Source organism: Molothrus aeneus, chromosome 4 (assembly GCF_037042795.1).
Source record: "Molothrus aeneus isolate 106 chromosome 4, BPBGC_Maene_1.0, whole genome shotgun sequence".
In the NCBI taxonomy this organism is placed as follows: domain Eukaryota; kingdom Metazoa; phylum Chordata; class Aves; order Passeriformes; family Icteridae; genus Molothrus; species Molothrus aeneus.
This window is the reverse complement of record NC_089649.1, coordinates 31896766-31912360: the sequence shown is the minus strand read 5'-3', so window position 1 is coordinate 31912360 and position 15595 is coordinate 31896766. Positions and strand designations below refer to the sequence as shown.

Here is a 15595-nt window from a genome sequence, read left to right as displayed (position 1 = left end):
TCGAAGTGTTGAAGTATGTGTAGAGTTCTTTGACTTTTTATTGTGAGTATGGGTTTTGGCATTTTTTTGGTGTTTGCTGTTTTGTTGGTTTTTTTGTTTGTTTGGTTTTTGGGTTTTTTATTTTTTTTCCAGGAGGGGAGAGGGAGAAAAAAATCCAATCAGCAGTCTCATCCTGTGGTGTATATACTGTGGTGTTCTAAGAATTTTCAAAATATGCCATTTAAAACTAATAGTTATAGTTCAAGCCTTAAATTTAAAACAATAAAGAAAAAGAAGAAACACAAAAACCCCTAAAACAATTCCTAAACCACAATTCCCCATGTTCATTATCACTCCTCATCTACCCTAATCAGCAACAAGATACCTGTTGTATCAAGATAAAAAGCTTCCTCCTGTTTGCTCCAATCTAATTTCCAAGCAGAATACTAATAGAATTGAATACACTATTCTCACCAGATTCCTGATTTCACCAAGACATAGTTATTGTCAAATAATAATAAACACTTCATTTTTACTTTTCTGCCACCCCATGCTAGGTAATATGGGCAAGCTACCAACATTAATTGGTCCTTAATACCAGACTTGCCCCAGAAAAAACCTGCATGTCTCCCCTCCTTATTCATTTAAATATCCCCAGTGCTTCTCCTCCTCCCTTATTCCCCTGACCCAAGAAACCTGAAGTCACAGATGCCTCTCCAGCTCTGAGCTGCCCATTTTACTTTGTCTTTCACTCACATTTCAACAGCCTCTTTTCACTTTGCTGACCCCTTTTTTGCATGACATCATTCCTCCTCCTACTACTATTTTCATCTTTGTCTATGACTCCCTCTGCTCCTCTTATCCCCACTTCTCCATCAAGCTCTACTGTCCTAAATGACATTGATGTTTGTGAGGTCAGGCTTATGTCTGATCTAGAGGAACACTTGAATCATGAAGGAATAGTAGTTTTTCCTGTTTATATCCACCATATCCAGATGAATTACTGGCTGAGAAAAAGCTACACAGAGTTCCTGGAAAAATAGGCAGGTGGAATCCACTGCACTTTGTTGGCTGAAGATCCTTAACAATTTATAATTACTAAGAATAAGGGGATTCAAGTTCAAAGAAACACAGCTTCATAGAGACATCAGGACTTGGCTCTGTGGGTTTCTGAAGTCTGCTCTAGCACAGTTTAGCCACTTTCACTTTCAGGATTGAAGGATCTGGGTCAATTGGCCTTTTGCATGTCTGAGACAAATCTACAGATATTGCCTCAAACCACCCATTGCTTTCAGTGACTAAATGTTCCATTCTTTAATTGACTTTTCTTAAAAGAAAAAACCAACAACAACCCAACCTAAACCAGCTATGCTGGAACGAGTGATTCCTTACACAAAACAGCCTTAAGCTATTAAAAAGAAGCATGAAGTTTAACACTGAAATTTTTTATGCTCACATTTTTGTATTTATTTTTTCAAATAGAGAAGACTGAACACTGGGATTTGAAAGCCCAGTGAAACCAGGTAGCTGGAACACTAACTGCCAGATGAATACCTTTTTTATGCCCAGAAAACCAAAATGCAAGGACTGAAAACAGGCAGAACAATCTCAAAAATCTACAGTTTTATAAGGAAACTTAGAAAAAACCAAAAATACTCCAGATTAGTTCTTTGTTCAACCTTGTAATAAATACTAAAAACTACCGATTAGAAAAATCGTATTTATAAATCATTATGATCCACATGAATTAAGGTATATTCAATCATATTTTTCTATTAAAACTGTAGCAGGTGCAACAGAATATCCCCTATAACTCTTATTAAAATTCATTGCATGATAAAACCATTTTCCAACACACTGCAATCATAAGAGGCAAGGGCCAAAATGAAGATAATGTCTAATTCATCAACTGTACACTTTTGCTTTGTCATCTATATCTAGACAAACTGACTTCTGAATTTTCAGTGTGCATAATTGTTTTCAGCGTTTTCTTCTTTGTTCACATTGTTTTCTTCTTTGCTCCTTATTATGAGTGTGTCATCTAAATGTTAATTATTTCTGCAAGGTAAATAATTGTGTGCTATGCATTTTTGTATTTTTTCTTCTGCATGTTACCTGTATTGAATCCTTCTGCTAAATTAGCACCAGTATAGTTAAACCAGCATCTGTCAGTTACAAGCATCATTACTCCTGACTTATGGTTTCATAATAATTGCCTAAAGACTATATGACTTGACTATAAAGAAGAAACCTGAAAATGTGAAATTACTGAAGACAAAATCAGGAGGTAAAAACAATCTAGTGTTTTTAGTATCTTAGCTATGCATTTGTTAGGTGGGAAAAGAGATTATGAAGCCAGAAATACAATCATGAAAAGAGAACATCTGAAACATTATGTGCCAGCATGAAACAGTTTCACCCATCCAAAATAGCTGCATGAGTACCAGGATTGTTATCACCTTCTGACACAATGGGATTCTCTACAAGTCTGAGCTTAATTAGGTCTTCAACCAGGCAGCCCCAAATTTTTTTTCTGCATGCTGCACATAGTTTCTGTATATACCATATGCAAGCTGTCTCAGGCACTTCAAGCCTCAGGTTGCTCTTAGAAAAGTTTATCCCAGAGTAGGATGGCTTGTAGAATAGACTATCTCAGTTGGACAGACCTACAACCATTATCTAGTCCAACTGCCTGAACAATTCAGGGCTGACCAATTCTAAAGTGGGTTTTTAGCAGAATTGTCCCAATGCCTCTTAAACAGACAGGCTTGGGATGTTGACCAGCACTCATGGAAGACTGTTCCTGTGTTTGACTACCCTAAAAAATGAAAGAAATGTAAATAAATGCTTCCAAAGGTCCAAATGCTTCCAAAGTCTGAACCTGCTCTGGTGCAGCTCTGAACCATTCCCACACATCCCCTTGTCACTGGATACCAAGGAGTGGATCTCAGCACCATCCTCTCCACTCTCCCTCCTTAGAAAGCTGTAGAGAAAAATGGGGTCACTCCTCAGCCTCCTCCTCTCCAAAGGAGACAAGCTCAGAGACCTTTGCTGTCCCTCACAGGACATACCTACTTGAAGCTTAGTGCTTAGATAGGGGTTTGGCTCTGGCTGGACACCAGGTGCCACCAAAGCTGTTCTGTCACTCTCTTCCTCAGAGGGACTGGGAAGAGAAAATAAAATGAAAGGCTCATGGGTTGGGATAATGGTGGAGAGAGATCACTCAGCAATGACCATAACAGGAAGAACAGACTCAACTCAGAAAAAATTTGATTACCAATCAAACCAAAGTAGGATAATGAGAAAATAAAAAACAAATCACCAAACATCTCAACCCTCTTCTCCCTTCTACCTGGGCTCAACTTCACTCACAAATTCTTTATATTCTGTTCCCACAGTGGCACAGGGGGATGTGGAAGGGGGTTGCAGTCTGTTCAGCGCCCTCTCTACCACTACTTCCTCCTCACAGGGTGGACTCCTCACACTCTTCCTCTGCAGGGAAATTTCTTCTCTGACACCTGGTCCACCCCCAGTCCTTCCTTCTGCACTGTCTGCAGGGCTGTTTCTCTCATATATTGTCACTCCTCCCTCTGGCTGCTGTTGTGCAGCAGCTTTTTCCTTTTCTTGAATGTGTTATCAGAGGCACCACCACCTTCCCTGATGAGCTCAGTCTTGGGGGGCCAGAGGGTCAGTCTTGGAGCCAGCTGGTATTGGCTTCACTGGATGTGGGGGAAGCTTCCAGAAGCTTCTCACAAAAGCCACCCCTGTGGTCCCCTTCTACTAAAACCCTGCCAGACAAAGGAAATACAACTTTTGTCTCACTAGCCTTCAAGAGATACAGATTGAGCTTCTTTCAGCAAATAGACCAAAGAGACAGAATGGGTTAATCAGATCAGCAAACTGGAGCAGTTGGATGTGAACGGATGTGTTGTCCTTCAGTGTCCTTCCACAGGATCAAGAAGCTTGCCTTAAATGTAACAGCCTGGAACAACTTTAGGCTCAGAAAGCCCAGCATATTTATAAATACACAATACTGGATCAAAAGAAAATTTCAACTTGTTATTATCCGGCCTTTATAAAATTAAACATGTCTTTCTTTTTGCTACTTGACTTGTGTAGATCTTGAAACATAGAGTTGAGCATCCTCACTAATTTTTATTAGTGAGGATGCTCAACTCTATGTTTCAAGATCTACACAGTAGCTCTTCTAGAACTGCATGCATAGACTGGTAACACCCTTGGTTACAACAGAAATGTTTCAAATTTAATCTGAACTAAACAATGTATCAGCGTTAATTTAGAAAGATGTAAAAATATTCCGTAAAAAAGTCTGCAAAGCCCTTGTTTTAAACATCCTGCTTAATCTATAAAACTCGTGCTTTTGTCAGTACAGGTACAGTGCAGCAACAAAGGAGATCAGTATCCTTTGTCATCTATGTCCTAAGATAGCAATTTTTTATAATTAATATTTTATAGATTGGAAAGATACATTTTTAAAGCAATTTGATACAGATACTCTTCTGGGCATCTGTGGAAGAGGCTTTTAGCAATGTTCTTCTTTCTTGAAGAGCATGTTCCTTTGAAATGCACTTTTTCTTAGAAAGGGTGCTTTTCTCTATTTTCAGGACTGTATTGGATGCTGTGATGTGTCTTATCAGCTCAGTCATAGTCCATTGACTTGCATTTTGTAATGTGAAATGAATGTACACTTACTTTTGGATTAAAAAAGGAAGATAATACAACAGAGTTGCAATGTTTTTGTCTGCAATGACAGAACACTTGCAATCCCAGAGACAATATTACCTGTTAGGTGCATGTAACCACCTCTCATTTCTATACTGATGATGCAGGGCTCTTGTCAGCCTTCCTACCTGTTTCATACAGAATCTGCAGCAAGAGTTTCCTAGATTCCATGGGACTGGGAGCAAAAGTTCATTTATCAGCACTGGCAATTTGGACAACTATCTCAAAATCAAATGGGGAAAAAAGTTATTTGTAAGACCACTTAAGGAACAAGTGGGAGACCAGTGCAGCAGACCTGCTCAGTAATCTAGATGTTTATGCAGAAGCAGAGGGTAACACAGCTAGAATAACAATATAAAAAGGAATGAAATGCTCACAAAGGACAGGTAAGAAACGCAACTCAGCACGAGTTGATGAAAAAAGCCTGTACTTAAAAGTAATGATGAAGTGGACAGATATGGTATGAGCCTATCGAAATTGGCAGCAGCACAAAAAAGGAATGCAGAAAAAGATTTGGCTGTTGGGATCTATCCCATGAGAAATACATCTCACTAGTGTCATGGTGGTGAGGAGAGAAAAAAAAAAGTAAAAAGAAACTAATACAAAAGAGCCCCCTGAAATGAGTACTGTCTCTGAGACACATGAAGCCATTATTTCCATTTCCTCAGCATAGCACTCAGATGTGTTGCAGTAGCCAGTCTGGCATTTCAAAGAGGTACCAAATAGAAAGGCTCCAGAGCAAAATGACAAGCAAGATCTGAGAGCAGAAAATTCAAAAGAAAAGAGATTATTTGGTCAGGGAGGAAAGAAAGACAGAAAGGGTGGCAGCCATTTTCAAATACAGGAGGACAATGAAAAAGCAGAAGCCTCTCACAGCCATTAGAAACATATAAAGGAGTATTCCATTGATTAGGTGATATCATCAAGGCTGATTAAGGTTAGACAAAAGCCAAAACCAAGATCATTTACGTGCTGAAATAGATGCTTGGAGAAGCTGTGAAATCACCGCTCAGAGGAACTGCACAGGTTTATCTGATTCTGCCTTCAGGCAAGGAGGACAGAAGGGTGACTGACCGCTCAAAGACCTTTCTTGCCCTGTTTCCATGATTTCTGTGATTCTGCCTTGCCTCTTGCTCCCTCTAAAGTGGGAATGAAATGTGACATACCTCTAACTCTACCTGTAATGACAAGCAAAAATGACAACTAATATGTGTCAAAGGGCAAGAGATAGAAAGCTACACAAAGAAATACAGTAACTGGTACTATCAATGTCACCAAATATTGCAATATCCATACTTGCCTCACCATCAATACCTCCAGCATTTATAAATTATCTGATAATCTAACATAGATTTCAATTTCTTGAGTATCAGTGCTGTCCAAATTAAATCTTGAGCAAACAATATAAAAAGGAAGAGAGGTCAGCCTTTTAAACTAATTTAAAATGTGCTTTAAATTAGTGAAATTCAAGATACTTTACTTTTCCTATCCATAACAAAATAAACCTCAAAAGCAGAAGTTATTGCAAATACTCTCCTTCAACTCTTTCAATTTCTTCTAGAATTGAAAGGACTTATCATGGAAAAAATAAAGGTAATACCTGTGACAGAGTTAAAGATTTTAGTGCTTTAATACAACATTGCCACCACTTCATGTTATCTAACACACATGCAATTTCCCCCCAGTGTAAGTAACACCAGAGACCTTACTACTGTATCTCACTCATTTATTTTTCCATCTTTGATAAAACAATGCATCTTGCAGGTTTCAGTTTGAGTTCTTCACTGTAGTCATGTGCTTTATGTATTTCCCTATTATTATTTTCAGACTATGAATCTGCAACATGAATATGTAGGTAGATTTGGGCACTCAAGTATCAGAGAGACAAAAGAATTCTGTTAATTCTCCACAGCCACAACCCTTCCCTTTCTCCTAAATGAGAGCAATACAGATTACATACACTACACATCTGTAATACAAATGTACCTAAAGACCTGACACAGATTCCAGTTTACTTTTCCAAATATCAAGTAAGAAATTCACTACCTCTGTTATAAAGATTTTAAACTACAAAAATAACCACAGGAAAAAATATCCCTATGTCTAAGTTACCACCAAACTTGGCCTCATAAAAAAGGAATCTATATTTGTTTTTAAATTAAAATTAAGGTTTTCTACCAGGCCTTTGAATAAAATGGTTCTTCCTTCAACGCTGAACTTTTTATTAATTTCATTATAAATTAAGAACATGCTTCATATTCCAATTATAGCACAAAAAAAGTTATGGCTAGAACATTTGCAACTTATTTTTTTGTCTTTTAGAGCTATTTAATACCATGTTCTTATTAAAATCTCTGATTATATTACTTAAAACAGAAATTATCTAACATTAAAATTGAATTATTCTTTTTAAAATCCTGCAGCCACTAATTGATAGTTAGAGCAAGTGAGAAGGTACTACTATCCTAATCTCATCCAGAAATAAAACTGAGGTAAAAAAGCTAAACCACCTGCCCAGTGTTACACTGTGTGTCATGCAGGCCTGAAATCAGAGCACGATTCTGCATGTCAGGCTAGCATTGAATGTTGCAAGTCTTTGTAGCACTTGGGCATCTGTCTCAAAGGAACTGTCTAACCATTTCTTTGGGTTATTATGTTACATCAAAAAAGTGCTAAATCTGTGCTCCCCAGAAGCATGATTAATATTTGTCTTTAAACATTTCAAAATACAGAGAAAGAGAAACATTTCAAAACAGAGAAAGAGAAAAATCAAAACAAGTCAGTAGATCTAGGTAATCTATCATCATATCTAAACCAATTACCTAACAAGCTGCCAGGCACAGATTTAAAGTGACACAAGAAAAAATTATCTTGAACGTTTTTAAGAGTGTAGCATCTTTGCTCAATCAGTCCTATGACAGAGAATGTTAAAAGTTCTCCAGAGAAATATAAAATTATGTTGGGACTGTGGCTTTTCAAGGGCTTTCTCTGTCTCTTGCTATTCTATTCCAAACCCTTCACTTCCTGTACTTCTAGGCCAGTTAAAACAAACATAAGACCTACCTTGATTGTACTAGTGTGTGCACCAGGATATTCTTTCTCCTCCAGTGTTGACCAACGTTGTATAAATTTCGACACCACGGGATCATCATAGTCAACTATCTGAAATCCTGAGACATTAGCTCCTCCAAACTGAATTTTTGACAAATCTCCATCAGTAAATCCCTGAGCACAGAGAAAGTTGTCTGTTATTTTAATAGTTTTGGCAGTTCTCTCAATAGTGTATGAAAAGCAAGAGTTACCACATGACCTCTACTGCAGAACAGTAAGCCAACATTTTCCTCAAACTGGAACCAACTTAAACCCTGGGCTGCCAGGATTAAGTCATCAGCTCCATCAGCCAGCAATGCTTCTTGCTGCCCACTAGACACCACTTTCATGGTGAGCAAGGGCTGAGTGGACCTGTCCTTGCCATCCTAAACATCCTGTTAATTTTAAGGTGACCACTTAGGTGAGAAAGGGAACATGAGACATGAGTAACAGGCAAGCAAGTTTTAGACAGGAATACTTACAGTCACAGCTGTATCCTCTTTTTTAGGAACTCTAAAGCATGTGGAAGGACTTACCATCTCCATTGCCTCCTCCCTCTGACATAAAGAACTACTTCTCATTCTTACAAAAAGTTCTTGTGTTCTGTTTTCTGTGATTTAACTTCACTCAAATAACCAAAGTATTTACATGAAATAATCATGTCAGACACTTCATTATAAATGAATGTTATGAGTGAATACAAAAAGAAGCAGCAAATTCAAACCACATTATCAAAAGTTGCTACAATTGCCATACGAGATGCTCTTTAATTACTGCATATTAATGATCCTCATGTGTTGTTGCCTGCTAATGCAGACACTTCTACACAGATCATGTAACTTGACATTCATTGTATATTCAAACCTCTTCTCCATCTATCAGTGTTTCTTAGTTTTCAAAATAGATTAATTTCTTGAATGACTGATCAGACTGGAGGAGAATATTACTACAGTCCAAAAAGAAGAAAGCAGATGGATTCACTGAAGATATTATTCAAATACTAGATAAGTTTTCCTTCTGGCAGAGAAAAACAAGTTTTTAAAATCACTTCCATAAACACTTTATGAATGATATTAAACAGCTTTAAAACATAAGATTCAGTAATTTTTAGATCTTATGGACTTACTGTTACAAATTTAAAGCAATGGCTAAAATAGCAACCAGTTAACATCATGAAATCCACTGGGCACATTTTAGAAAATTTCCCTTAAGACTCAAAATATTGTTTATGCAACATTTGCAATGCAAACCACAGATGTCTAACAGACAATTTCTCACATTTTGTAAGACTTTTATGCCTGCTTTATGAATATTAGCACCTCAACTTCTTTATCCAAAAATTAGTTGTTAAGATATAAGAATGAAACCCCAGTGTTCAGCTTTTAAAGTGGCCTTTAAAGCAAAAGATTTCTTCACACCGTGGCACCCACATGACTCTTCAGAGCACTGCCTGCCTGGAGGGGGAAGTGTTTCCATCAAAGGCCAGGAGGAGACAGGGGTTATGCCTCAAGGGCCAGAGACACACCATGCTCCTTCTGTTTCCTCAAGCTCCTCAAAGCACTATGGAAGACAGTGTCAATTGGGGCACTGCTGGAATTTATATCAAACACTGTGACAGTTCAAGATAAATGATGAAAAAAATGGTTTGGTGGCACTCACACTATACAAGCCCCAAACCTCTTTTCTTGAACAGGATAACTGAGATTTGGGTGTGAAGAATTTGCTTTGTCTATTACAAAAAAGGACTGGATTAGCTCCTCTAGCTTCAGTAAGTAGGTGTTTATAGACTTTAATACCAATTAAAAGGCCCTTCACCTTTAGACACAATTACAAAAAAATTCCCTTGACAGAATTTAGTGAGTTTTCTGAGCTTTCCCTGCAGGAACACTATTAGCTATACAGTCTGATCACCTGTGTTCAAGAAAACACGAATTCAGACTGATCACCCAGCCAACCTGAGGGATGAAATGTGGAAATCTGAGACTCACTAGTCTAGCAGAATGAAACATGAGAACCGTGATTCTTAAGTAGTTTAAAAGTGTTGAGAGAGAAATCATCAACTTGCTGAATAAATCTATCATCCTATGATGGAGAAAGTTATTTCTCTATTTTACATACCCTCTTTTTCTAAAGTATGTAGAAAAAGAAAAGTTCTATTGAAGGTGCTGAGCAGCCTTCATTCTCATTGATGAAAATATCATAAGAGGCATTTAAACCCTGAAAACACTCAGCCAATAAACAAACAATCTCAACACATGCATTCCATTTATCAAGGATAAAGACATCTAACTTTTTTTCCTTTTTCTAAAATGTATTTAAAACAAAATACTAGTAGATGTGCTTCCATAAACAGTCAAATGAGCAATACAGGTATTTTAAATACTAAGAATGCTTACCAAATTTGCAATGATATAGTGGTATCCTTTAACATGTTTACCAATTGTGATCACCTGTAAAAAAAGAAGAAATACCCCTATAATGTTCACCTGGTATACAGACAAAGACTTGAAAAGTACAAAATGCAGTATGATGTAAAAGCTAGGGGTTTCTTAGTCTTAATGGCATGCAATACTGAGTTTGTGCAATGCTTTATCCTTTATTTTACCTAATGCACCACTGAGCACTCTCTTTGCTGCTGGAAATCAGCCACATTGAAGTCCAAGTCCCAAGAGGGAGAGTCCCTCCAGACACAGGTGCTGAGTGCTGATTACTGTGGTGTGTATTAGGGCACAACCAGCCAGGAGAGAGCAGGCATCATGTGCTAGAAACACTGTGCCTCACAGACTCCTGCCAGATTCTGCCCACTGACATTCATGAGTTATGAGGAAACCTTGTAAAGTTCAAATTGTTTATTGCCCTAAGTCTTCTTCACAATCTCCCTCAAAGCCAGCTGGTGGTTTCTCAGCAGTCTCTGCTGGCACACCTGCAGCATGGATTCTTCTCCCAGATAAGCCCAACTAAGACTATGTCTGCATGGGGAAGTTTGCATTTTGAAGCTAAACACTTCTCCAGAGGAAGGATGTGAAAGATAAGAGGAGTCTAGAGGTTTATTCCATCTCTTGAACAATGAACTTAAATTAAGAGAGGATGACTCATTAATTTCCTCATTTCGCATATAGCTAAAATATTCAGACTAGGTATCCTGAAACTTATATCAGGGTACTAGTGAACAACATTCCACATACTTGGTTTCATGAAGTTACAGAAATATAACTGCAAGCAGTTTTAACACTGAGTTTACATACTAGAGTTTGAGACTAGGAGGGATCCCATTACTTAGGCCATGGAAGTAATTAAATTGCTCCTCTTTTGAGGTATATATATATGTATATATGTATATATATATGTGTGTATATATATGTGTGTGTGTGTGTGTATATATATATGTATGTGTATAAATATATATATATACATATATATATGTATATACATATATATATATAAACCTAAGCATCCTAAAACAGTTACCTGGATCAGACTACTTAAAACTAAATCCTTACTAACAGGTTTAAGAACTATTTCAGGTGTATTTCTTACGTGGCTGCTGCTTCCAAAGAAATTTCAGTTATACCAAATAGATTAGCTCTTCTGTATGAAATATTTCTTTGTCATTGGTACCTGAGAAGACAAGCAGTAGCTGCAAGCCTTTGTATCAATGGCATGTAACTCTGCTCTAGCTGCCACTGAGTACTCTTTTATTAAGTGAGCTTGCTAAAACTTCCTACTTGTCCATATGAACACTAAGGATGCTGCCAGCTCAAACTAAGAAAATTCAGTGGTAGTATCAAGAGCCATGATGAAGGAGCTGTGCACACCACAAAAGCTATTCAGCACTTCAGAGGATCTTCTCTAGCAGGGATAGACAAGTAGTGGCAGTAATTACGGAGTTGCCCAAAGGGTGTTATCAGGGTGAAATGAGATTCTGCAAAAGAAGCTGCCTAAGAAGAGACAGAAGCCATTTAATGAAGAGTATGGTAAAACAGACCTGCCAGATCAGAGAAGAGGAATATAAACTAGTCTGAGAAGAGCTGGGGAACTGAAATATTTTTCAACTTACATGAATCATTGAAATCTGAAGAGAAACTATAACACAAGACAAAAACAAGAATGATAAAGCAACTTGGCAAATACATTTCGTGCCTATACAAAGATCCAAGGGCTACAAAGTGTAACTGGGTAAACCTGAGGCTGTCACCTCAGCTTAAAATATTTGCAGGGTAAATCAAAGCAAAATGAAAAGATTTGTTCAACAATAGAAAACAAGGAAGGAAGTGAAGAAATTGTTCCTTTCTGTATTGAGCAATGCAAATTGTACTTTGGGATACAAGGAAATTTTGGTTAACAGAAAGCCTGTCACATTTCTTACAGTAAAAAGACGCAGAAAAAGGGAAACTGAGATGATGTGTCTACTTCAGGCATCCTCATGAAATGACGGAAATTTCTGAGGTTTTTTTTCAGGGCAGGAATTAAAATACTTGTTCAAAAAATAAATCTGGTAGCAAAGCAAGACCTAAAGTATACTGCTATTAGAAAAGAGAACCAGAACACACTTGAAGGATACTCGCAGGCCAAGAAACCCATTGCTCAATATTTCATTTTAAGAGATAGACAAATTACTAGCGAATCAGTTAGTTAGACTTTCTTTTAGGCTACTTTAGAAACAGAAAGTGGTTTTACCTTTAAATGCTAGGAAGAGAAGTTATTGAGTGTAAGGATAATGGACTTAAAAACCAGACCAAAGAGCAGAAACAGCTAGGCTGTCTTGTGAAGAGAATTCCAAGACTAAACCCATATGGGACAGCTGCAAACAGTTTAAGAGAACATATTCCAGGGCAGAGCAGTAAACTGTTTAGAGGAGAGCAACTAACCAGAGTTATATTAACTGACCTGTGAGGCTGATTTGGTTGTTGTCTAGGATTCTTCAGCGACTTACAAATCAAAACAGCAGAAACAAAAGCTTCGCCATCTGTATGTCTGAGGAGTCAAGTCTGTGGGGATAAGCTGAGAAACTCTAAAGGTCTAAAAAAGGCAGAATCCATCAAAGTGCAACTAGGGCAAGAAAAATATCCCAGAAATGCAATCAAAATAAGAAGCAGACAAAGATGAAAATAGGTCTATTATGAAATAAAGAGTGTAAAAATGAGTCGTAACTGAAGGGAAAAGAGAGTTCTGGTCTATAAAAAGTGGCTAAAAGGTGAAACTGAAGAAAAGTACAGTGAGCCAAAGTTTCATATCAGAAGTTATAATGAATATTACATACTTATTTAAAAAAGAATGTATAGGATAGTAAGATAAATGCTAAAAATACTCTTGTCAAGATCAAAACATGTCAAAGCAATATCTTTCTTTTCTCTGGTCTGATAATCAGGAAACACCAAGATGTGACATCCTGAGTCTAAAAAGGTGATTGTTCTGTAGGACATCATCAGAAACTCACAAGAGACATGGACAAGAGAAAAAGTCACTGTAAAGTAGGTAAAGAACCGTTTGAAAAGCCACACGGAACCAAATGAAGAGGACCTATAAGGACTACTTATGTCAAACATTGCTCTACATTTTACATTTCTTGACATTGATAAGTCAGAAAATAGGATTTTTAAAAACTGCAGATGATAGAGAGATCACACTCTCAGAGATTAAATGCTCTTGAGAACAGGATCAAATTCAAATTTATCTTGAAAATCAGAAAAAGAGTTTGTGGATATGAATTCCAAATAAAATACACAAACACAATGTACTCCATTAAGGACACTGCTCATTGTCTGAGCCTCCTCAAAATATAACGACCTTCAAAACAAAGACCAAAATAACAAGCCCTTCAAAAAACCTTCAAACAAATACATCCATACTCTGATGATACATCCCTCCTGATGCTGCACAGTCTCACATGATGAAGCTCAAGCCAACAGGGAATTATCCTTACAATTTTCCATTGTGCTCTGCACGCATGAAAAATAGGAAGGTACAGAGCCAGTAAGAACTTCCTAGGCTCTAGGACTGAAGTGGTAGATTTCAAAGTAATGCAGTAATTTGAATCAGAGCACCATGATAATGTTGCTAAAAAGAAGATTTTTTTTAAAAGTCATTTTGGCAAATAATTTGCATGGGTGGAGAGAAGACAAATTTTGCTGTTCTTTTTAAAGCTCAGGAGGCGTTAGCTATGAAAAACAGCATCCAATTTTGGTTAGCACACTTTAAGAGTGACACAAAATGAAGAGACAAGCAAGGAAAGTACAAATGACAAAAAGCTTCAAAACACAAATTTCAAAGGGCATTAAATGAGGAAGAGAAGCTGCGATACAGTCTTCCCTACACATAAAAGGTTCTCAGAAAATGCATTAGAGGGAGAAAATACCTTCTAGGTGTAAAAAGAACTAATCCTTAGACATAGCTAACTATATCAGACCAGATATAATAGTGTTACAACTATGTATAATACAGTATATTACTTAGGCTGTAAAAGAGTCTGAACAAGGTATTTTGTAAATTACTGTTTTTCTTTTAAATAACCAGGATAGAAAACTATACAGGATCATCCAGATAGAATTACCTTGCCTTTGGGCAAAGGTAGGGATAATAGGATTTGTGTGTTCACTTTCTCCTTAGCACATATGCAGTCCTCAATACAAACCTGTGACTGCCAAATGATTCATAACAATCACAAAAATACCATCAAAACAAATGAACTCATTACATTTACTTATAGAATAATGCTACTGCTGTCACTGAAGAAAGGAAAACAGCAAACCTGATCAACAATGTCGTTGACTTTATCACGTTCACAGTCCAAAATCACTCGTCTTTCCTTTTTTACCTCTAGATCTTGAAACAGTGAACGGTACGTTTCATCTTTTCTCTCATTGTTAATATTTCCTACATTGATAGCAGTCACTTGCCATTTCTTTTCAGCAGCAGAATCCAGCACGGCTTGCAACGTTGATAAGCCTAGCAAAGCACAGGAGAAAACAGAGGATATTACTGACAAAGCTTCAGGAATGAACAAACTTCTACAACATGATTTGTGAGATCACTTATTTAAGTTTTCCTGTAACTTGTTTGACCTGTCACAAGTAGGTAGAAATCAGAAACTAAGATATATGTGAGCCAAATTAATTATTATTGCATGAAACTTCCATTTGCCTCACTGCAAGGCATCAAGATAAAGCCTCATAAGTGCAACCTTTGGGTTTGGCCCAATTTCTTCCGAATTGGATTTCATTGTTTTCATTGATCCGCTGCTGGAATTCCACATAGTGGGAAAGAGATCTTCTAGGAGAGGAGTGATCCAATTAGAGCAAAAGGATCAGCCACCTATTACAAAAAAGATCAGCCTTATTAAAGGATCAGCTGCTTAAACAACAGCTATTGAACAGCTTTGGTTCCCAGCACTTGAGCAGTGCTGTATTTAAACCCAGACCTCACTGAAGTCTATGGCAGAATTCCCATGTTCTGCAGTGATGGTAATGGATTTATTTTTCTGCTGCCTACAGTCACATCCCTGATTATGAAAGATGTGCTGAGATATATTTTTCCCTATAAATAAGCAGGCTCAATGCTAACACCTACAAGCAGTGTACAGAAGTTTGCTTCCATCTCGTACATTTGGCAAGTTCCTTATAGGAAGCTATAATGTTTGCACAGATGCAACTGCCTGTGATATATTGTAAAACCAGTGAAGATTTTACTTGACAGATTTTACTTTTTAGGGATGAGCTAATATAGTAGAGAAACATGAAAATTACTGCTGGAAATTAATTCCTGCTATACAAGAAGTACAATTTTA

At 37.3% G+C, this 15595-nt stretch overlaps 1 protein-coding gene across 4 annotated transcripts in view; it reads right to left on the bottom strand.

Annotated features, from left to right (window-relative positions):
- GRIA2 (glutamate ionotropic receptor AMPA type subunit 2) overlaps positions 1–15595 on the bottom strand; it is an 89008-nt gene that overhangs the window by 29074 nt on the left and 44339 nt on the right. For all 4 annotated transcript variants that reach the window (XR_010783501.1, XM_066548214.1, XM_066548213.1 and 1 more), the window contains exons 4-6: positions 14561–14757; positions 10209–10262; positions 7786–7947 (exon numbers count right to left, since the gene is read on the bottom strand). Coding sequence is in view for 3 of the 4 variants with exons in the window: in XM_066548214.1 (XP_066404311.1) it covers positions 7786–7947; positions 10209–10262; positions 14561–14757 (413 nt within the window). In the remaining variant the exon portion in view is untranslated. The remainder of the gene's footprint in view (positions 1–7785; positions 7948–10208; positions 10263–14560; positions 14758–15595) is intronic.